Source organism: Seriola dumerili, unplaced genomic scaffold (genome assembly GCF_002260705.1).
Source record: "Seriola dumerili isolate Sdu_G_001 unplaced genomic scaffold, Sdu_1.0 BDQW01000450.1, whole genome shotgun sequence".
Classification (NCBI taxonomy): domain Eukaryota; kingdom Metazoa; phylum Chordata; class Actinopteri; order Carangiformes; family Carangidae; genus Seriola; species Seriola dumerili.
Genome location: NW_019174705.1, coordinates 1,092,259 through 1,116,998, shown reverse-complemented (window position 1 = coordinate 1,116,998; position 24,740 = coordinate 1,092,259). Strand labels below are relative to the sequence as shown.

The following is a 24,740-nucleotide window of genomic DNA, read 5'->3' as shown; positions in this document are numbered from 1 at the left end:
TTTCCAGAATATTGATATTCACTGTGTCCATCTGGGATGGTCCTGCCCCTTTGTAATGCTGAAAACTCGGTGCCATAAATTCAGAAATCAAGAATAAGAACAAGAAATGTGACTCTCTGAAGCCCCATATGGAAATTGTCAACAGCAGCAGGTTACCAGGCCACAACTCCGCCAGGAGGCCATATGCCGCTGTGTCAGAGACACCAGGCTATTGACTTTATATTTATATGCACACTGGGAAAACACGGATGTGCATAAACACCTCTGCACACATGCACACAAACACACCACATATATATATAAATGGTATAAGTGAAGAAAAGAGAGAGAAGTTCAGTTATTGACCTTTCTGAAAATGTCATATCACAAAGTGAATTCTTGAGAGAAAAAGGACACTGAATACATCCCACAGGCTCTGAGCAGACAGAGCAGTGGGGGGTGTACGAATGAAGATAGTCCACGCTTTTATATGCAAAACAGAATCCTGTCACTCATGCTTCTGTGGGCTTCATCATTTCACCACAGCAGCATCTATACAATCAATTCCACTGCTTCCTCTCTTAAGACACGACCTCATACTGTTGCTCATATTCCTCCTGGATTTATGATGCATTAGAAGCAGTGTGGGCACTATACATCCAACGGCTAATTAAATCAATATATCAAAACATGGACTTTGAAACACAGAGAGCTGCTTGTTTATGTCCTGTGTGTTAGATTAATTTGATCAAACTTGTGTATGAATTAGCATATATTCCAGCCATGACAGTGAAATGGGTGTAGGAGGTGCTGTTTGTGTGTTTGTGTGTGTGTGTGTGTTGGGTGGAGAAGTCATTTTTATTTCCAGGAGCTTTTCAATTTCATATGGGTGGGGCTGCATGGTGTGCAATAGCTGCACCTGCTGTGAAATAGTTGCTTTTAATTTTGTATCTTTTTTTTTTTTTTTTGTATTTCATGAAAGAGAAATAGAAATACAGATGAAGCAGTGAGTCTCTTGTGGAATTAACATAGTCCAAGGTCTTTTAGACACCCCATAAACACCATTATACAGCAACATGTGCATAATTTAGAGCTGCAGACAATCTATAAACATTTGATAATAAAAAATGGACTCCAACCCTCACAAATAAACACAATTAAAGTTAAAACATCATATAGTTAAAGCTGCACCAAGGGTCATTGAACTCTTGCTTATGCTGAAGTCAGAGGGCGCACACACACATATACACGTATACAGCCAGTGCCAGCACCAGAAGTTTTCCATGACCAATGTGACATGGGGCCTATTTGAAAACCACCTCCATACATCCTGACACTGAAATGTCAGCACCACAGATTCATATGCTCTCTCAATTACTCCACTGGGGCTTCATTAACCTTAAACACTGATGCCTGGAGAGTACTATTCTTAGCCTGCCATATTTACTACCATTAACTAACAAGTGGCATAATTGTTGGGGTTATTAACGGCCAGCCTCTGCTCATTTGGGCTTTTTTTTCCATCCATCACTCCATCATCAACTTTAGGTGCTTACAGTCTACATGCCAGCGTTACCAGTTTATGAGTGACCTTGGACTTCCTGATAATGAACAGTACAGTAGTCTGTGGTTTTAAAATTGCATGTCTGTCTTCACCTTCCAATAGTAATCTGTACTATCAACCTGACATTCAGTCATTACTGTTTAATTAGACGTGTGACTATATAGGTTTAGCATGTTATCCTGATGAAGCACATTCCCCGCTGGATCATACAATGACAGTTTATGTTTCGCATTAACCAGAATAATAACGATAAAAAGAACATTTTCACACACCCCGTCTCTACTGTCTGGGTCTGATTTACTCCCAGTCTTGCCTGCCTACTCATAATTACACTGTAATTATCATAACTCAATCACACAAGTCACGTTGTGTGAACAAGACATGCACCTCAGTGACATATGACACCCGTAACTCATTGCAGAGGTCACCCAGGTGGCTACCTATGGTTACCCATCAGGCATACATGTCAAGCAGTCACAGGATCGTGATGGAGCATTAGTCTCAGATGCACTAAATCAAAACATGAAATAATAAGACACATTCACATATAAAACTCATAACATGTTATCACAGGGGAGATGTATGCTGAAGGGAGAGTAATAATTAGACCAATTAGAATTAGGAATGTAATAAACCACAAAGCATTAAATCTGACCAAACTCAGTGTCCACTAACTACCTTTTTCTGAAGCTCTCAAGTGCATCTCACAGTCTTCATCAGTGGATAGAGTTTGCACAGTCAATGATAAGTAAATGTTTACAAATGTTCAACAATAAAACTATATCATGCTCCACAAGACCACAGTACTTTCCCACTATAGTACCAGCAGTGTATGAATACCACCTTTTTTTTTATTATTTTATACCAAAACTAGTGCAAAAGTGATTTAAAGTTATGCTTATTATGGAAATACACACCTAAATCATGTCACTCACAGCACTATTGTTTCAGAAATCAAGTGTGAAAGAAACAAAACGCCTCAAATGAGACCAATCTTTAAGTCATTACATGGACATAAACTCAAAACAACTCTTCATTAAGACTGAATCATACAACAGCTTTTATTAAAATAAACAACAAGGATTACTCTTATTCTGGTTAGTTTCCTAATGAACTTCAGCTTACTATTTTGCAATAGACAAAGTCAAAAACATTTTTGCGGTGTAATTACTTAGAAAACCACATGATGGCACTGTCGCCTTTATTTCATCAGCTGCTCTGAGGATTTCCCCCATCCAAACTTTGCTACAGCACCATGTCAAGTCCCTTAAAATGCAGACAATACTTTATACAAAAGCTGGAGCCAAACAAAGTCTTTGATACTTGTAGAGGGGAATCTCTCCTACCCCTCAGGTATGTATCATGGACTCAGAAAACAGCATTTAAGCTTAAGACTGTCCACCTGCTCACGGCAACATGATCCCAAGGTCCTCTCATGAATGAAGGGGATGGTAGCCTCTGGGGATAAGCAGGGAAAATATTCCCATAATTCAGCAGCGGTGTCCTGCTGTGGCCTGACCAGCTACTATAACCAGACAACCAAGAGAAACAGGGAGAGAAAGAGCAAAAATACTGAGCCTGAGGCAAAAAAGGAGAGAGGGAGAGAGTGACATATTGAACTCATACTGGAGCCAAAGCCTTGTGTTTATTAGAGCTTGGGGAAAGAGGAGCACACTGTTTTCTCCATCAAAAACACAGCGGGGAGTGTTTCCTGTGTTGATTCTTGTTTTATAGGAATGGGATGATTAATCACAGTTGGGCCACAGGAATGACATTTAGCTACAGGTATTTATGACAGGTAAATAAATAATGAGTCTGTGCCACTTTGTCTAAATTCATAATTTACTGAAAGGCAGACTCTTGCCTGCTGGCTGTATTGCAGTCTCAACATCCAGCTACCCCGGCGCTCCGAGCTCTGTTACACCAGGCAGCTGTATTCAGATCACACCTGACATTCTTGGGAGGATTCAGTGACATCAGATAAACCTGCACACCGATCCTGAGCAGCGGGATGTTCTGATGATGTGTATTGCAGATATCTGGACTGAGAGAAAATCCAGCTTTTTATTCTGTCAGTGCTGCCTCTGAATGAGAGATACTGTAAAGAAGCTACTTTGTCAATGATCCCTTAAGAAGCAACAACATTTAGAAAAGTTTGCAGGTGCCTCTAAATACCGCTACATAGAATCTGTCTGCTGCCATAATGTAATCTTCAGGTATGGTATGAAAATGTCCTGCACAGATTATCTTAGAAATAAACTTTTTACAGGAACTTTGATAACCGTATTTGTGTTTTTATTCCTCTTCCCTGTAGCTCAGGCCCATGTGTGCTTGCACGTGTCGTAACGTGTCAGTGTGATGGAGAGCAACGTCACTGGTGCTTCAAGTCCTGGTAGGGGTGAGCAAAACAAAAGCCTCAGTGTGTCTGTACCTGTGTGTCTCTGTCAAACAGTTCAAAATGTGACATAATCATGATTCCAGTCTAAATATTGTTGGCAATGTGGCAAGCCTGCCTCACAGGCCTCCACACCCACCCCCCACCCCCCCACCCCCCTTTTCGGGCCACTGAATCTTTCTGCGGGTTTAACACAAATCACTCAGATGTGGATGTGCTCAGAGAAAGAGACAAAGACAAGAGAGAAGCATCAGGGGGTGCACAGCACAGGTGAACAAAAGTTGCAGGGATGCTTTCTGAACTTCTTTGCAACTTTTTTTTTTTTTGTTTTTGCGGCTTTTCCCCCCAGCACAGAGTAAGTAAGTAAAAGTTTCCAGAAAAGCTAAAATATGATGTTTGTGTGTTAATGTGAGTCTCCCCTCCCGTACACATGTCCCAATGCTGCTATTCAAGCCCCTGGCGGTCACCAGATACCAGGCTCATGTTCAAATCTCATCACTGCCCTTACAAGACAACGGACATCTCTGTACATCTCTTGTCTTGCACCCCACTTCCCCTAGCAGTTCTCGACCCCCCCCCCCCCCCCCCCCATCACTTCCCGTCCGTCTGTCTGCCAGAGACTGTCCATGTGTTGTGTTCAGACTGCAGGGCCACATTTAGACCAGTGGAATATATGTGTTGTGTTTTCCTTTCATTTGCTCTCTTAGGCCTCTTTATTCGCTGCCTCATAACAAGCCATGTACTTGTTTTCCATCAGTATGAGAGAGTAGTGGACGGGGAAAACAGTTTAGTTGTACTAAATTAGTGGTAGGCTACTACATACTGAAACTCTGTTGAGTCCTGATGTGTTTTAACAACCCTCAAATGGATCTTGTACTGTTGAACATGCGGTTACTCACATTTTAATCCATGTTTTGGTCTGTGTGAGTAATTTTACCTCATCTGAGACACAGCCATAACAAACTCAAACTCAGCTTTTCATAGTTTGAAAAAGACAGTTTACTACAGATGGTGGTCATTGGAGTGAAGCATAAGCCTGTGTTAATCAGAAAAATTATAGATGTGAATAAACTTTGTGGACTGGAACTGCACAATAATAATACTACTTGACATTTTAGGAAATATGCTTATATGCTTTCAGTCCATTAAATATGAGGTTATAGCCAGCAGCTGGTTATCTTATCTTAGCCTGGAAGCAGGATTTACACACAAGTTAAACCCCTATAAAACTGAAACTTGTTGCTTTTACACTTTTGGTTTTGTATGGAACAAATAATGTTGTATGTATACAATATATATATATATATATATATATATATATACATACATATATATACATACACATATATGTTAGTTTGTGAGCTTTAGAGTTGCTGGCAGATGGATTTTGTTATGTTTGGACAGAGCCGAGCTAGCTGTTTACAGTCTTAATGCTATGCTAAGCTAACCAGGTTTGCGGTAGGTTGAGGTTGGACTTGTAGAGTACAGACATAAGAGTGGTGTTGATCCTCTTATCTAACTGTAGGTAAGAAAAAGTGAAAAAGCGCATTTTTCAAAATGTCAAACAACGTCTTTTGAAAGAAGAAATAACAAATTGTTTGTCTTGCAAATGAAAAGCAATAAATTGAACAATGAGGTTTTGCTGCTATGGCCTCACTTGGTCTACAATGACAAGTAGCTTACGGTGGCTAATATTAGCTCATGACATAACTAATGCTGTATTACCGAGTCAGTTTGATGCTTCTCTTACATTATGGTTTAGTATTTAGCCTTATCCCATTATTGTAATTCGTGCCCTCGGTGGCCATTGTTCAGCAGAGGTTACATGGTCTCGCTTTCATGAAAGTAATTTCAAAATACTGTGTGCTTAAAAAGATAAATACAGCACACTTGAGACATGACATGTAAAAAGTATTTCCACTTTTTCACTAACTTATAGTTTGTATCTTTCTGTAGAAGTATACTATTATATTTCCAGACCACATATGTTAACATAAGGATAAAACAATGAAAATGTTGCTTACACAGTACAAGACAGTACTGAAAGTGCAGTGCAGTAATGAAAGCATCATCAATCAAATGATGACCTTGGTTGCAAAAAAACAGAGATCTGAAAATGAAGTCATTAATTATTTCGGGCAACCTACTGGTAACTGCCCCTGAAATTTGACCTTGAATACACTGAAAATTTTAGGAAAAAGAATGGTAGGAAATCATTTGTCCTATTCCCATATGTTAACTATATTATTGTGTCTCTCATATGCTTAGATAAATCAAAAAATGTAGTACAGACTGCCTCTGCTGCTTTTTATTTATAATTGAATGGGCCTATACTTTACACTTATAACTGAAATGTTATCAAGCTCTTGAAAGTACATGATTTGTATTAATTTGTTAGTATTATGACTTTATTTCAAGTACTCACACAGTGTTATCTGTGCTTCACTTTTCCCTGCTTTAATCAATATAAAAAAACATTGCATTGATATGGTCAATAGTGAAAACTTAAAATACAATATGCTATATTAGTATGTCATGATTTACAGTATCATGGTCTGCATGACGAGGTTGAAAGTGCTGTCTGAGAAATGTTTGGTCACATTCGCCATCACTTCCGAACCACAAAAGACGTTTTGATAAAAACTCCAACATAGATAAACAAAGTGAGTTAAATGGGAAATGGCAGCTGGGAACAGCCTCTGGTATATTGTGGTAATTATGTCATGAATGCTATTGCAGGTAGAATAATTTGAGTCAGTGGTGTTTCACATTTCCTCTCCCCTCTTTCAGAACTTTTACAGAAGCTAATACAGTCGGGTCCTACTGGAAATAAGAACGCATGAAAACAGTTTAACAGTGTTGGAGACTGAAAAACACCAACATGGAGTCTCACAAGTCAACAGAAATTAAAACTCTGTTATTACATTTCATCATTTCTCCACAAGGAAAAAAGGAAGCTGTAACTCCATAACCAATTTGTGCTCACATGCCTCTGCTTACAAAAATATCATGATTTGCCAATTCAGCTAAAACATTCAACATTATATTTCAGCAAGCAAACCCAACAACATGGATGCCCACTGAGTGTGTCAGTGAGGCATGTGATTACAGATTTAATGTACTGTATTTAAAGTCTTACTACAAAATAAATATTTCACAGAAACTTGTCAACATGTCATTCATAACAAGTAGAACCTTCAGCAGTTTTAAATCTTCCTCTTTCAAGTGAAATGTTAAATTTATATTTAAAATATGCTATGTGAAGGATTATGTGCCACCTTCACTTCCTTATTGACTTAATGACTTATCTCTTTGTATTGTGGGTGTTTTCCAGCTGAAGTGCACTGATATAAAATTGAGAAGCGAGAATATAGTTTTGATTTTGAAAATTCCCTTTGGTGATGTTTTTCATGGCACCAGATGACTAACTTTTTTTTTGTGAAAAGCACCTTCATTTAGTCAGTACCAGAAATTCAAAAACATAAGCCCATATACAGTAGCTTTAGGATCCACATGGGTGATGTCAGTCATATTCTTGTGCCAGAGAAAATTCATAGTGGTTGGTGTATTATTATCCTGTCAATATGTCTTTGAACAAGTCTCCGAACGCACACCTGCTCACTCACTGAAAATGGCATCAAAATACCTAATATCTCATTTTTTTGGACAGCTGTATATTGAGAAAACATTTCTTTATTTGTTCCACTTTATGTGTGTTGACACTTCAAAATGCCTTCTACCATGACAACGGCGCTCAAGCATATGGAGAAAAATAGTAGCTAGACTAATAAATGTGTTGTTTATCCCATGACACGACCACCTTCAACACTGAGGACTATTAATCACGAGATGACAAGTTGATTTTCAGTGTGAACATGGAACGGCTGTACTGAAAAGCAGCAACTCAAAGTCCATGAAATGATCTCAGCAGGGACCTGTTAATCCTCATCTGATGTGGAAAGCACCAGATAACAAGCAATGTCATGAGCATTCAAAAACAAAAAACACAAGAAAACCTGACACACACCTGGACTGGTCATCTGTCGTCTCTGGCCAGCTGCCCAAGTACCTTGTTTAGTTTTGGCTCAGTCTTGGCCGTCTTTAAATGAGCTTTTACTGACAAATGTTAGAAAGAACCTGCACTATTATCTGCCAGTTTGTGTGTGTGTTTCCACTGTGGGGCCACACATTGTGTGAGAAAATGTCTTCATACTTTAACTCCATTTAATAAACACCAGGGAAAAGATTAATAAAAACGAAGTATGAATGGTTGTTGCACACATCTGGTGTTTTCTACAGGGTTTTAGATAGATCAGCTGGTGCAGTTGGTGCACTATGCTACTGTATCTTTTAACAGCTGTGTCTGTTTTCCCAGTGTGCATGTGGTGTGTTAAATATCTGTTGCATAGACACACATTCTGGGCGTTGCTCCACCTGGGAATTCTTTGTCTTTGCGTTGACCATGTTTCCATACGTGATCGTCTCCTTGTTATATGTGAGAGTACAGTGTGTGGTCATTGGTTCAAAGGTCCCATATTTTACACTTTTCCTGTATTTTATTTGAAGTGTTGATCCATAAGAATGTACATTTGTGGTTTTAAGAACCAAAAACAGTCACAGTATAGTTTTACATCTCCTCTCTCAGGCTTCTCTCTGGAGCTCTAGTAACAACAGGTCCGTGAGCCAATCAGAAGAGGGGCTCGAGCCCAATTGCCCTGACTGTTTTCTGAGTAATTGAATAAAAATATAGAGAATGTCAGGTAAACACTCAGAGGAACCAAATGTTTCTTGTGACATCACAAAGTTACAGAAGTCCCGGTGGCTCATTTTAAGGCAGTTTCTGAATACAGGCTGTGTGCATTTCTCTGTGGACTGAGCGCTTTAATACTTTCACAGTATTAATATAAAATTTGGACCTGCTTTATAATCAAAAAAGACATGGAACACTCCCCCCGTTTACAGTGTCATGTTTTCCTATCTCAGTGTCTGTTTTGTAGTGCCATCTGAGCACACAGGGCATCAAGACTCTAATACATAATCCATGTACTTAAATGTTGTCTCATGACCTTTATCGCAAATCGCATTTCTGTAATCTCAGTTTGTTGAACAGTTTTTGTCACTAAAGGCGAAATGCCACACAAATGTGCTAAATAATCTTTTTGGGTTATTGGTCAAAACTTTGAAACCCATCCATCCACGATGTGACACAAACAGACAGGACACAGGAAGTCTGTCAGAAGGTCAGATCTCACAGCAGCAAACAGTAGGCAAACAAATAGTTAATATTGCAGCTGCCACACAAAGCAGCATGAATAAAATCAGTAAATGGCAACATTTTTCCTCTGGTGATTCTCACAGTGTTTAAGACTCAGATTTATTTGCTGCAGACACGAATGATCAAAACCTTATGTTTTTGTTCCTGCTGCCGCCCAGTCAGCATTGCTGTCATCATTCTGCCCTCAGTAACTGACTAAATTGCCTTTGTCCTCTCCTACCTGGAATGACCTCGAAAAGAAATTTTCCCCCTTCATCGCCGTTGGTTGGATGCTCTGAAACTTTGTTTCCAGGTAAAGAAATGGCTCCCTGTGGAAAATAAAGAAGAGGCTGATCAGCAGCAATAGTTAAATCCACACAGAGTAATAAGGACTACATGTTGACTTACTGGCTGCCTTTCGGTTGGTAAATGTGGTTATGTTAGTAAATGGTGTTGTTAGGAATATTTATGCTGTATAGATAAATCAAAATACTTAATGTATGGTACAGATTCTTTGTGTTGTCACAAAAGATTTTGTGATGTTTCTTTTTTAAAATATCACAAGACTTTTTTAATATTATTTAATATACTTTACTGTGTGCAGACTGCACAACATATTCAGCTGTTCTCTTGTAACCACAGCACTTCACGAGCTCAGCAGCATTCATCTCTCTGACGTTATTGTGGGAGAAATATGCTTAAAACACTGACATGTTTGGATTTTGCATTGTCATATGTATCAGCATCTCTGCCGGCCCAAGAAGCTGGTGTATTGGTCCCCAGGGATGTGCCCGGGTGATGGAGCTGAGTTGTTATAAAATGTGGCAAAGTGGAGCATTATAGAGGATCACCGTCTCTCCGGCTCGGCTCTGTCCACAATGATACATCATCTGTGTGACACTAAAGGCCAGAGATCCTCTGCTTTAAATAGCAGGGGCATCAGCATCTTTTTCCAGAGTCAACCTCATAGCAACCTTACTGTCGAGACTCACTGTCTGGTAGATGTGCTGCGGGGCAGATTTGTGGGTCTAGTTGTCAAAGAGTGCCAGTGTCGCATCGTCAGAGGCTGACACAGTCTATCTGCCATTGACTGGACCAGAGATACCATAACCAATGATTATGCTGTGCCTCTAATACTGCTGGACACAGGAGGTTCACAGCGTGTGTCTGCAGATAGTTATGAGTCTTTGTGGGTCTCATTAGTGACAGCAGTGGTGGAAAGCAGCTGTACTTTAAATCTGAGATGCTTGTACTTTTTAGAGGCACAAGTAGGTAAATCATGTTCTAACTATTGACAGAAAATTTAAGCAGGAATTTCTGATAATAAAGCAATAGTTTAATCGCTCATTTTATTAAGCACAAGTGGAAAAACTTAACTCAAATGTGAAAAGCCTGTCTGGTGGTTTTCTTAGACTTCTGTGATTGTAAATGAAATATGTTTGGGTGGGTTGGATAATAAGTCATTTGAATATGTCCATTTGGGCTTTGGCAAACTGTGATGGCCATTTTTCAACATTTCATGGGCCAAACTGCAGGCGGATCGATAATGCAAATAATCTTCAGTTGAATCCTAGTTTGGTCTCATCAAGTAAATAACCAAATACTCGCATGTGTCAATCCTGTGAGAATGAAATGTAGTTAAATGAACTGGTGCATAATTACTGCGTAGTTTAATAATCTTCACATATAACCACACTTACTTAGCAAATACCTCACCTTCTTTTAATTAGAGTGACTATAAAATAAGGATTACAACATAACCAGCTGCAGGTTTGCCGTTTATATAATCAAACAATGACTTTTCACTTGATTAACAACTCGGACCTTAGTGACACACCACAGCATGTGACAGTCATTAGACTGACCTCTATCAGGGTTAATGTTAACGAAGACAAGATGTGCATCGGTGACAGCATCGGTATTCAGGACCCATACACATGAGCAGGATCTGAGAGGCATTCAGTTTCCTTCCTGCTGAGAGAGAGGGCCCTTTAATGAGCCATAACTGTGATAACCAGGAAGTGGAAACCCTACCTGAGGCCCCAGATGAAGTGCTTGAAAGGGGGTTATAAAGATGGGAAAGACAAGCTCCAAAGTGGAGGGGTGGAGGGAGAGAACAAGCTTGTTTGATGTGGTTGTCAGAAAGAGAATCTGCTTAGCTTCAGTATCTTGGGATTAAAAGCACCTTTAAGAACTTTTTTTTTTTTTCAGTGAACACAGATCTTTTTGTCATGCACAGTGTACTGATTCCAGGGAAACAGGAGATGACTTAAGTGAGTCGTGTGGGTGAGATAGACTCATACATGTGTGTGCCTCATGTATATAGTCTTAAAAATGAATAAAAGAGCCTGTGTAGTCCCTCCATACTGTAAAACCACAACTGCATGGATATCCCTCTCCTCCGACTCTAACCCACTTCCACACTTTCCATACTGACATCCCCTGGTGGCCTTTTGTTTGCTGCAGACAAACCTAACCACAGACATAGTAATATTTACCCAGCAAAGAGTACGGCAGCTTGGCCCAACCCAACAGGGCAAAAAAACCCAAACTATCTTGGGGTGTTTTCTGTATTTTTTTTTATGTTGCTGTTAACAAGGATGAGGTCATTTTTGGAAACTGTGTAATGACACCAACGCAATTATCTTTTGTTCTCAAATAGAAAGTTACACACATACGAACACACACACACACGGACATAAGAGGCTCAGAGAAATCTGTCAGAGGAAAGTGACAGCAGGAGGCTCAGGCTTGTAAGCAGCAGCGCAGCCTGTCAGGGGGGCTGTTTGTTCCTGAGGCTGTGTCCAACAGTATGCTCCAAATGAAATCAGATTTGTTGTTATTTTCTCAGACTGCAAGCAAATACCAGAATACTGACTGTGACTCCAGCTCTGTTAAATCAATGGCATCTAAACAAGTTTGTCCGACCAGCCTGCACACACTACAGCAGTTAAACCCGAATGTGACGTTCATTATGGTCATAAACCAAATATTTTACCTCATTCAAGTTTGTTTGAATACACCGTCAGTTATTGGGTAAATGTCCATGCAACAGTTTCTCGCATCATTTCCTTCCACTTTGGATGTTTCATTTACTGTCTAGGTAACATAGGCTTTCTCAATAATATGACAGGAAGATACTGTGGGACCAGCACGTACCCCATGGCACATGATAGGCTATCTATTGTTAATGTCTACATGTTGTTTGAATGAGTTTATACCATTAAAATCATGTTCCTGCTCCACGAACAATATGACAAAGAGCTGCAGCTAATCCATCAAGCCACTTTCCATGTTTGCCTTATGACAAGCATTTGAAAACTATTCATGTAATTTTTTAATTGTTTAAGTTTAATTGGAAAGCTTTAGGAGGTTCACTATGCTTACCAACGTTGCTTGTTACCTTGCCCAAGTGCTTATTTCCCAAATGTCTACTAGTTCGTTAGTGAAATGAAGTCTAGTAGCAGAATCTGTTAGAATAAGACACAGCCACTTAAAGGTGAAAGGCAAGACACTGTAGGTAAATGTAGGTAGCAGTAGCTAATTATCTAGCTTGTTTCTGAGTTTGACTTTGTCAAGTATCTATGGATGAACAATAACATTAGCTAGTTTCAACTTTTGCCTTAAGCTACAGTTTAGCTGACTAGTGCTAGCGAGCTGATAGCTCGCCCTTTCATTTCCAATGTTGGCTTGGCATTTCATTACTAACATAAAATGTCATATATTATCTAATTTTAGATAATGGTATACATGTGTGCTGAAGAATAAGTAATTGTATTAGCATTGGTGGAAACTAATTAAGTACATTTACTCTAAGCAGTGTACAATTTTGAGATACTTTAGTATTTCCATTTTATGCTACATTATACTTCCACTCCTACATATCAGGGGGAAATATTGTACTATCTACTCCACCACATTTATTTGACAGCTGTAGTTAAACAAGCAAGATACTGTAAGGACTGTAACACTTCAGTTCACTGAAGCATGTGCCTGCAATGTACTGGGTTCCCTTTCACCCTGGAGAGAAAGTCAACAGTTACAACTTGTTACAGTACTAAGGGGAAAACATGTCAATGGGGAGACAGACTTCATTTCCCTCAGAATCTACTCCTGAGCCTTGGAATATAATGCCAACCCTGAAGGATTGTATAACGCTCTTTAGAGCTGAGAGGAAGTGCAGAGGTGATTATTCTCCGTGAGTCCTATGAGTTCATCACTACGAGCAACTCCTTTCAGATAAGCATAGTCATGTGATCTGTTGTTAATATAAAAATATTAAATATAGCTGCTTAAAAAACTCTCTGGAATTAAAACAGTTGTTCAAGGCCAGTAAAAAAAGAAAAAAAGAATGTATTTATTAAGTCTGAGGTGTTAAAGATAACCTTAACGATCTGGTTTGATGAATCAGTGACGAGAACAGGGCAACATGTCAAGATAATGAAATGTAATGCAATATATTGTGAAGCAGAAATTGATTTCACATTGCAAACATATAAATGCTCGCACTCAAGTCAATTAACCTGAAGTTATTGGTAGCAGATCATTTAAGCGCTCATTAAGCCTTGGCTTGTTGATCAGCAGGTTTTTTATCCAATAATTACTGCTCTCCAGCTCCAGTGACCTCTCACTCACAGGAAGTCAAACTCAGCAGGAGACCCGGAGATGTTAGGTATACTTATCTGCATTATATTAAGTGCGTGAATGATTTTTTTTTGTGTCTATGTGTTTATCCTTTCCTCTATCCGAGTCTCTATTTTTGTCTGTACCAGCTTTGAGACCTGCTTGTTCAATTGCCAAAGAGTTACTCATGGTTGTTCTGCTCTGATCGCTCCACTGAGTCCATCAATCCAATAAATGTCATCATTATTCCACAGTTATAAAACAGCTAGTTCTGGTCCTCAGCTCTGACTGGCTGCGCTATGCTCAAAAGCCATTGTAAAATACTCAGTAAATCCACAGCTGCAACTGCATAACACTCACTAAAATATTAATATGCCAGTCAATGGCAATAGGGTGGAAAAGTGGAGGGCTTCACCATTAATCTTTATTCAGTTGGTGGATTAACTGTGGGCGAATGAAGTGAAAATTCAGACATGACAATACTAAAAGGAGTGGCAGACAGAAACGGTCACCCTTGAACCCATATTGGTATCATGGTCTGAACCAACTTCTTAGTCTATCTAGGAGTTTCTGTTTGAGTTCAAGAGGAAAACAAACAGTTAGAGGACGAAGCTTTAATGTGGGGAGACTTAATGAAAACCACACAATCTCTGGCACTAAACAGAAGTACAACCCCAGCCCTTCTAGCAAAGAATTGTGCAACAAAACCTGGGACAGAGAGCTTTAGTATGGAGGCAGACAACAAGGACAAGAATGGTCTCAAGTATGCGTCTTTGACACAGTGAATCCATCAAAAGCCATGGGATCCCGAAAACAAGGGGAGAAAGAAAGCCTACAGTGATTTTGGTGCAAGCAGCTGGAAATCACACAATGTCCTGTCACTTTCTTGTAGGAATACCTGTCACTGCTGCTGCTGCTGCTGCTGCTGCTGCCTGATGCAAAAACAAAAAACCTTTTATCTCTGCCCAAGAAGCACTTGAGTTTCATGTATAAAGTTTCACACAGGATCATCTGCCAAAACCAGAACTCATTTAAAAAAAAAAGAAAAGAAAAGAAAAATACCAATATCGCATCAGCAGAGCCTCTTAAGAAAATGCTAAATTGGTCTGTTCTTTTTCTTTCTAAAAGACTATAAATGCCAAAGCAATTATCTTGAAATCGTATAAATATAAAAGAATAGAGATTGATGAGTTTGCAGTCCTCTGCGGAAAAAATGAATGCCTTAAGAGGCAGAGTCTAAGTTGCAGTTTCCACTACCTATTGCTGCTCTAATTCATTTAATCAAATTACATGATTAATGACCTTGTGTGACACAACTGCTCACTGTCAAATTTTGACTTGCTTCAAGACAAAATATTACATAACACAGTAGCCAAGCAACAATAGCTCTCATTCATATTTAAGGATATATTCATATAGGCAAGCATCACGCAATGCACACTCTCAAGATGCACAAATTAACTCACTGATAAATGTTTCCCCTCTGCAGTGAATGTCTATATTTAACCTTGTTAGATATATATGGAACTAATGTCTCATCTTATTAAAGTCAGAGTGTCTTTATAAGCCTTGTGGATTTATCGTCTTCTAACGGCAATAATATAGAAAACATGTTCAGACATAAAGCGCTGTGTCATTGTAAGGGAATACTGTGGCTCAAACTTTATACTGATGGTGATTAGTCTCAAGCTGTCCTCACTTCTCCCAAGTTGTGGTATAATCTGTACCAACAGGATAAAAGTTTTTTTTTTTATATAGTAAGTATGATATGATGTACACAAAGTGTATGTGCACGGTTTAAACTCAAGGTAGGAGTTTGACTCTTGTTAACTGTGAAATTAGTTTATAGCTTGTTCAACCGAACTCTCAGTATCTAGACCTGAGAGCACAGCTGCAGGAGGCATTACTACATTGGCTTGCAAAGTGTACAAATACCTACCCACAGAACAGACAGGAGGCGTATTTCTGCTCATCAACTATTTTCCAGTGAAACTGGCTTGTGGACACACCTTTAAAACTGGAGCACAGCTGCACCGACCACAGAACAGAGAGAGGACATATTCCTGTTTATTAAATAGTCTTGCACTGTAGTTTGGTTGTGTGTCCAGTTACCAATATCTCCAAACGTTAAATAATAAATGAGACTGTGACCACCCCCTGGGTACCTTAATGGCAGCATGTTTAAAATCATTCCACAAAGAATAAAGTGTCGACGGATTAAAGCTGACTTTCCCCACATTGTTTTTATTAAGCCACAGAGACAGAAGCAGATGAGTAAAGTCTCTCATCTCTCAGCAGGTACCCTGGAGTCTCACATGATAAACACCCCTGAGGCTTGAAGAAAAAAGATGTACCCTACCATAAAACATTGATATACAGTAAACTGATAATATGACGACATTAAGTTTGGCCATATCAAATGAATGACACCGACTCAAACAGCATTGATAGGTCGTACGAATGGAGTTCACACTGCTGCTGACGCGACATACAAGTGATGCTTTGAGCTACATGGCCTTCACAAAATAAGGAAAGATATAAATCGTTGCAAATTAAAGGCATAAATATTAATATTGATATCTCTGACATGGTCAGAGGTGAATGATAGGTACCCAGAAATATAGTATATAAATCAATTTCATTAAAATCTGCAACAATGTGGGATAATTGTTTGAAAAACATTATTTTTGTCGGAGAGAGCAGCTCATGAACAAATGATGAAAACCAGAGTTCTTCCTCCGGGGAGTATTAACACCCACAGAGAATTCAATGTGGCCATTCGTTTTCAAGATACCTTGTCTTGGTCAAGGGGAATATCTGTGTAGAGCTGATAGAAGACCAGTTTTATTACGCCATTTTGCAAAGTACTGAGATTTATAGCTTTAATAAAAACTCATTTTCCAGGCCGTGCCCTGTTAGGCCCTGTATGTATCAACAAACACGCTATAGTACTGTAATACTAGTGTCTATGTACCATTACCCTCTTCCCCTAAGAATAAATATGGTCAGTCATTGTTCATGGGTCATGCAAACCCTCTGCAACAGAGATGAGAGCATGATCAAGTCCTTTTGCACAAACAGTATATTCTACTTTAATGTGTCCTTAGTGGTAATTCAAGTTCTGTCCCTTCCTGCTACCAATCAAGATGTGGTGCATTATGTTACTGATATATGCTTCAGGGTTTCCACCAAGTCTCAAGCATCACTTTGATGTATCGGTGACAGAATGACGATTATGAACTAAATTTGTAGATCAGAAATCTGGAATGAGAAGGTACGGAAATCTTGGGTTGCAACAGATCACTTCAGCTACCTACATCTCTGAAGATGATCATCAGCAGTCAGTGATTTCCAAGTACAGTGTCGAACTCAAGCTTCCTAGTAAACAACCACTCTCGTGACGTCAGCTGTGATGAAAACAAAGAAGGCGGCGCGCTAGGTTACAAATACAACATAAAAGCATATTAATAAGTGTTTTTTCTTAGCAAAGGCCTACTTTTACAATATTGTTTTTATTGTGGTATGTCTAAATGGTTTATCGATGCTATAAATAGGTGTTTATTTTGCTATGTCATCTCCTCTACTTTAAACTGCAAGGCATCATGGAAAAAAAAAGAACAAACAAACATTTTTTGTGTATTTCTGACACCTGATTCTCCTCTCAGACCTCTCCCTAGTGAGTCTGAGAGGACACATGCAGTGGATTATATGCCATAAACTGATACTGCTGATGCACTTATTTGTCTGACAGGTTATTTCTGTCGCTGACAGAGCAGTGACCTCCAGCACAGACTAATAAGCGCTTGTTAGAATACAGTGACTTAAAAATGTTGGCATAATACAGAAGCTGATACATGTAGCCAATGGAAAGTATTTTAAGTCAGACAGGGTCTCTGCCTCTGGGATACCGGCTGGAACTGCTGTTGTGTGTGAAAAATGTTGATGTGATTTAAAACTCCACACAGCTCCTGCAACCAGCTGCGTGCTCACTTCTTGTGGGGAAATGTGCTCTCCCAGTTGTACAAATACCACTACACCTGCACATACCTGAAATTCATCGCAGTGCCCTGTTACCACCTGAGGTATTGGAGACAGAGAAGCAGTGCAGTGAAAATAGAACTTGCAGGAACTTGTTGCAAGTCCAGTGAGAGTTAATTGGCTTTTCCATCCATCAATACAGAGCTTATTAGACATGCGGTCACCACGCAGGGATCGAAGGGGAACAGTCTCTGTATTTAGTACGTGTCCTCGGAACACTGACAGCTACAAGTGTCTTGCATTAATGATTAATGTTTCCCCTGCTCTAATGTATTGAGCCTGCTGAAGAAAATGTCTGTGAAGATGCAGTTAGTGACATCAGATGGCACGCAGCCACATGTGCATGCAGACCTAATGCGGCGCTTTAATGTGAAACTTGCATTTCAGTGGTGATCTGTATTCAGAAAGTGATGTGAGGCATGCTCGGAATGACATCTGCGTTTGGATAATGTCCACATTATTATCCACATTCCCCTGACATTCAAGTACAATGCGAGTCAGATTTTGTGTGGACGGATTCAAACCTTACGTAAAGTTTGCGTTCTGCTGTGATCACATGTCACCGCAAAAGTCACAAGTGTAACCGTCGTCTGTTTTGGTCAATGTCAAAAGTGACCTCACTGTCTACAGAGCTACCAAGGCGGTGGAGGTCAGATGAATGGTTCAGTGTTAATTTTTCATCAGAGCAGCAGTAAGACTGTACACAGCCTTGCAGTGTGCAGAATTACAGAAGTGCAGTGGCATTTATTTACTCCTGTTAAATGCCAAGGTCAAACGGTTTCCAGCTCAAGCAGGGAAACAAAGGATTTTTAGTGCATTATTGCACTGTTGCATTATTGATTTCATGCAGTTTCTCATTAAAGCCGACTACTTTTCTTCAGATCATTTTGTCTGGGCCCCCCTCACACTATGAATATTAAATAACTAACTTGTAAGTCTTGTTGTGGCTGGAATGGTAATATCCTAATCAAATCGTAATATGTCTTTCATTTCTTAATACATTATAATAGAACAAAATTGGTTCAATGTATTCATTCACAATTCTCTCATTCATTCATAATGTCACCTCACTTACTTCCCTGGCATACAGATACAATGCTAAGTGGTTTAAATTACAATAATCATTCCATTTCACCCACTGCATGAATTTGGCCTTTGTTTATGGCTCAACCAGATGAAATCTGAGTGCATATGTATGTGTGTGTGTGTGTGTGTGTGTGTGTGTGTGTGTGTGTGTGTGTGTGTGTGTGTGTGTGTGTGTGTATCTGAGAATGTGAGTGAGTACATGCATGCTTATGTGTGCATACATCTCCATGGACGAGTAAGGGCAGGCAGATGGCATGTTGACTCTAAGCCCACACGTGCCATACCCTACACATGCTTTTCGGTGACCCCTCACCTCCATCTGACTCCCATTCCTCAGATTCCACACGTTGCTCAGAGAGGTTTGGCCCCACTGTATGGGACACAACAGGGTCCCCTGTACTGATGTATAATAATACGCTTCCTCTTCAATAATGTTATCTTCAAACATCAGAATTCCTCTGAGCAGCGGCGTGCAAGAAAAAAAAACCCTCTGTAGCAATAAGTTAATAAGTTATTAAATGCTAGCACTGTTAACCACTAACTAAAGCTGCTGTGATCAACAGTATATAATGTGCACTAAATTGGGAAATAGTTCTGACATAGCCTTTCCCTACAATTGTGACTCTTCACATTGAAGCAGTCTGAGCTTTGTCGGCGTCTGTGTTTCCATAGGCAACGGAGAAGTGCAGATGTTCCTGCTCCCATAGAGGAGGCGGCAATTAGGCTAATGTGACAGGTAACAAATGGCGACTTCACTGTACGTGAGAGAATTAATTAATCGCTGATCTAAATATAGTTTCGCACCCCGACGTTTGTGGTTAACGGCTCAGGACACGGAGATTTAATTCACACACTGCAAAGTAAGAATCCGTGTCTTTGTGTGTTTGTGTGTGTGTGTGTATGTTTTGCCCTGATCTTGTACTTCAGCGTTCAAGGCTAGGAACAGTTTCAGACAAGGCTGTGTCTCTCTCTTTGCCCTTCTTGTGTTCGTTCTTTCAGGATGCTGCATGGAAACTCTGCTGGGTACCGTATCTTGTTAGGGTGTTGTTTCTTGTGCTGCTCCATGCTGCTCAGCTTTGGAGGTCATGGAGATTTAAGGGCTTTGAACGCACTGCTCTGTGCCTGACCTAGTTTTATTGAATTTTCCCCCATTCTCTGCAAGAAGTAGCACTTTTAGGTATCTGAAATTTATGTTGGCTTTGTTTCAAAAGTAGGGTAAGAATGGAAAGTTGCAAAACATAGAAGAGTCAGAGTGCTCCTCAGGTTGGTGAGGTTGTAGGGACATTAATTAATAATATTTCTGGGTAGACAAATATAGGTGGATATATAACTCAAAGGCAAACTAAAAAGTTTCTTGTCAATTTCTCTAAATTATTATGAAGAAGTGCTCCACAGCGTTTGCATCACTCCCTCGGGATCACAGCACCAAGAGCTAAAACACAACTTTAAATACGCTGCTTAAGAATCAGAGCTACCCAGAAATAGCAGTGAGGAAAATCTCCTCTCCCTGTATCTGGCCAGCAGCCCACCTTCAGGTCTGGTGCTTTAACCTTCAGAGACTTCTGCTGCTGATGTGGCTGGGGGTTTGGCTGAGCTGAGGTTGCTGGGAAATCAGCCAGGCAGAAAAAGTGTGGGTAGATGAGCAGAATGAAGATTTCAATTGTGCTCCAGTATTTTCCCATGGAAAAAGAGGATATTGTTTGAGTGGAATAGATATTAGAGGAGGTTGTGGTTGTGTGCAATTTCTTTTTTTTTTTTTTTTTTTGTGAAGACAAAGAACAGAGCATCTAGAAACGCAAAAGGGAAACACAGCAGGTTAAATAACTGAGTGGTTACTACTGAGTGAGTAAGGGACAATTCAGAAAATAACTGATAATCTATAAAAAGATTATAGGTAGATAGAATAGATTAACTCTGAACTCTTAACTGACATTGATGAATTAGTATCTAATGATCAGTTCCTAATGTATTGGTCAGCACATTTTTTGTGCCTTGAGCCAGGCTGTTTCCTCTTGCTTCCAGTCTTCATGCTAAACTAGCGTGGCTGTAGCTTCATATTTAACCGACAGATATGAGAGTTGTATCAATCCTCTCATCTACCTCTCAGCAAGAAAGCCAATAAGCACTATTAATCCCTGACACTCAATCCCAGCAAACTGATCCCTGAACAGTCCTTTAACATGAAGTAGCGTAAATCAGTGAGAACAGAAAGTCTGTTGAACTTCACCAAAGACATTCTGTTAGGAACATACAGCGCCTTCCACATTTCTGTGATATTGATTCATAATGAGAATCCAAAGTCTGCCTGGCTGCGTCTTTGTTCAGCTACACATGCTCAGTGAGGGAGGCTGCCTGGTTACAGTAACGTTAGAGACAGCCTTATTGTCTGCATTACTCATTGTCTCCTCTGCTTTCAGTATAGCTCTGTGTGTCGGCTTCAGTGGGAACAAGCTCACGACAGTTTACTTTGACTTCTACTCAAACAGTCAAAACAACAACCTGACTCATTTGAATCAGAGTCGGATGGCTCCTTTGTCTGTGGGATGCGTCTCCTCTGTGGACCCCAGGTGTCCACTGTTTCAGTGGCATGACTGTTTGAACTGCACAAAATAACATCATTACAGGAGAGCAGCAGAGTAATTTTATATTCATGGAAGTAAATCATGAAGATGGGATAAATAGTGTCGTAGAATGCTTCCATTATCCTATTTAAATTCAACCCCTATATATTCTGGTCTCTGGCAACATATTATATACCATTACATAAACATTTTATCCCCATTGTAAGCTAATTCTAGCATTAGTGATTCTACCACTATGTGCTTTTATTTCATTCATTCTGGTGTTATATTAGAATATATATATATTAATATATATATTTAAGGGCTACAATGACGTCTCCACACTGCACATATTACACATATATTGGTATGTATTTGGGTACATCTGCTAAAATACACACACACACACAGACACACAAACACATACTGTATATATGTATATATATTTGTCTTTGTCACTGTTTGTCTTAAAGTTAATGACTTTAACCTGGATAGCCGTGTTTCTCTTTGTGTTTTGATCTTATTATGTAAAGAGAAGGGATGACTATGTAGGAGTCCACAACCTGGAAATGACTCCCACATCCTCCCCAGATAGGTTTGTGGGAGTCTCACATCCCCTATGTTGTGTTTCAAATGTCTGATGTTTGAGCGTGTCCTGAGGCGTGTGTAGACCACAGAAGAACAACTTGATGCTAATTTTGTGACTTCCTGGCCTTTAATGAATCTTAGGGTCATTAACATACTCATTTATTGCAGCTTTTCTAAAAAACAATTTATTCACCTCCACTCCTGGACTGGATGAAGGACTGTGTGTGTGTCCAGATGTGACTCTTCTATCTCTGTGTGCCTCTGAACATTCACACACCAAATCAATTCACCTGACTCGCAACTAGTGCACCAGCTGATACAGCCAATCACGGCAAAGGAGGAAGAAGTTTCAGCTTTTATTTCTTTACCAACACCATCATGTATACAGTAAATACTCAATTACAAGTAAGATCCCTACATTTATAATTGCAGTGAGTGATATAATATTTTCACATCATTAGATTGTTAATACTGATAAATCAATGTGTAGGCAGCATTTTACTGTAGCAGCTGATCTAGGTAGAGCCAGTTGTGTTGTTTATTCCAACCTTTTCGGGGGCCCTCTAAGCACAAGATAAATCTGAGGGGCCGTGAGCTGATTAATGAGAGAGGAAAGGAAAAAAAAAACTAAATTCTGCTTCACAGATCTGTTTTTAGTTTTTGGAATATTCTCTGCTCTTTGGTGTTTTTAGTGAAATTTTTCCTCTTTGTGCTTCAAAAAGTTATTTAAATGAAACCATTTGAGGGGTTTAGAGAGGAAATCTCTTCACCAGCTAAAAGACAAATGAAAACATAAGTTGTAAGTACGTTTTTATAGACTTATGTTTTTGATTTAAAATGTCAATCTTTAAAGTAACTGAAATATAGTGTAGTATAAAGGAGCATAAAATGGAAATACTGTAGTACTCAAGTACTGTACAAGTACCTCAAAATTGTTCTCATGTAAATGTACTTAGGTGCTTTCCACCAATGGTACATAATTGATTTCTGAAAGTTGAAAGTTGAAAGTTAGCTTGAACAGCTGAGAAGAGATAAAAATAGATTTTTTGATTTAGCTGACAGCTGTCTAAATGTGCTGTGCTGATATCGGTCATGTGTGTTGTGTGCCATGATTTCAAGTTTAGCTGGGATTAGTCCTTCAGCGTGTTCTCAGCCTTACCAGGGCTTTGGTCTCCTCCTCGTCTTTGTAATAGTAGAGCTGGTCCCCTCGCAGCACAAACCAGCGACTGTGCCAAGACTTGACAAAACCTCCTTGCTTCCTGAGCCACCCACACCTGATGACATTCGGCCGTGCCTGCTTCTGAACTTCTGTGCTGGCCGGACCTCCACTGCGCTGGGGACTGCCGTGGGACACACACTGGTCGTCCATTACAGCAACTCTGATCTGCAAACAGGCAAACCAGTTTGGAAAGGGTTTAGATTTATACAGGCTACAAGTTCCAACTAGACCAAACATGAGGAAAACAAATACATTCTTCAACGTATTCCAAACTCAGTGTGGGCATGTAGAATAGAAATCATAAAAAAGACCAGTGAATATTAAGCTCCCAATATTCTGAAAGATTTCAACCAACATAAAAATGTATTGGCATGATATAAATGAACTACACTTATATAGCGCTTTTCCACTCATCCACACACTGATGCAGCAGACACCAGGGGTTTAGAATTTGGGGTTCCAAATCTTACCAAGGACACTTCAACATGTGGACTGGAGGAGCTGGGGATTGAACCACCAACCTTCTGATTAGTGGATGACCCGCCACATAATGTAACAATTATAGATATCACTGTCCATGTAAAAATGTGGCAGAAACACGATTGTTCATTTTAATGATTTATTCAGTCCATTTCATTATTCTTTCCACCAAAATGCTGGAATCTTTGCATAATCCCGATTGGAAGATTATTTCCGAGAAGACATGGGAAAGAAATGGGAATTTATTTTTTGTTTGTTTTGTTTTTATGGTTTGGATGAATCCACCCTTTTACAGAAATGTCGGGCCTGTTCACTGTGGTGTGGTGAAGCATCACAGGATTTGGGTTAGACAGAACAAACAGAGTGTTGCAAGGAGACAGAGGCAGAAAGGGAAATGTGGGAGGAGGAATTCATAAGCCAGATAACAAGACCACAGACCAAACCTCAAATCTTTTATCTTTTTTTTTTTTTTCTGTGTCACTCTCCTACGTAAGTTGCCCTTATCCCCTCTGCTTCCCCAAGCTTACTATTCAGTACATAATCATATGCAGGCAAATGTCCTTCATTGCAGCTAAAACCTTCACACGTCCATACATACAGCGCAAATTTGATGTCTGCAGTGAAATGCTGCACATGTTTTTATCAGTCAGCGGTGGCCAGTGTACTTTTTTATGCTGCAGTCTGCTGGGGCAGCAGCATGTCCGACACAAACACAAAGAGACCAGACAAGCTGGTAAAAGCTGGGTCTGTGCTTGGTAGGAGTCTGGACTCAGCCAGGACTGTTGTGGAGAGATGCATGCAATGTAAGATGGAGGCCATCATGGACAATACCAACCTCCCTCTCCACAACATTCTGGCAGCACAGAGAAGCAGCTACAGCTGCAGCAAACGTCTCATCTCACTGCGCTGCAGAACAGAGAGGTTCAGGAGATCCTTTATTCCCACTGCCATCA

The 24,740-nt window shown here is 39.7% G+C and overlaps 1 protein-coding gene across 1 annotated transcript in view; it reads right to left on the bottom strand.

Annotated features, from left to right (window-relative positions):
* arhgap24 (Rho GTPase activating protein 24) overlaps positions 1 to 24,740 on the bottom strand; it is a 67,293-nt gene that overhangs the window by 33,690 nt on the left and 8,863 nt on the right. Inside the window, exons 2-3 of the mRNA XM_022762880.1 lie at positions 23,248 to 23,472; positions 9,434 to 9,521 (exon numbers count right to left, since the gene is read on the bottom strand). Coding sequence (XP_022618601.1) covers positions 9,434 to 9,521; positions 23,248 to 23,457 — 298 coding nt within the window. The 5' untranslated portion in view covers positions 23,458 to 23,472. The remainder of the gene's footprint in view (positions 1 to 9,433; positions 9,522 to 23,247; positions 23,473 to 24,740) is intronic.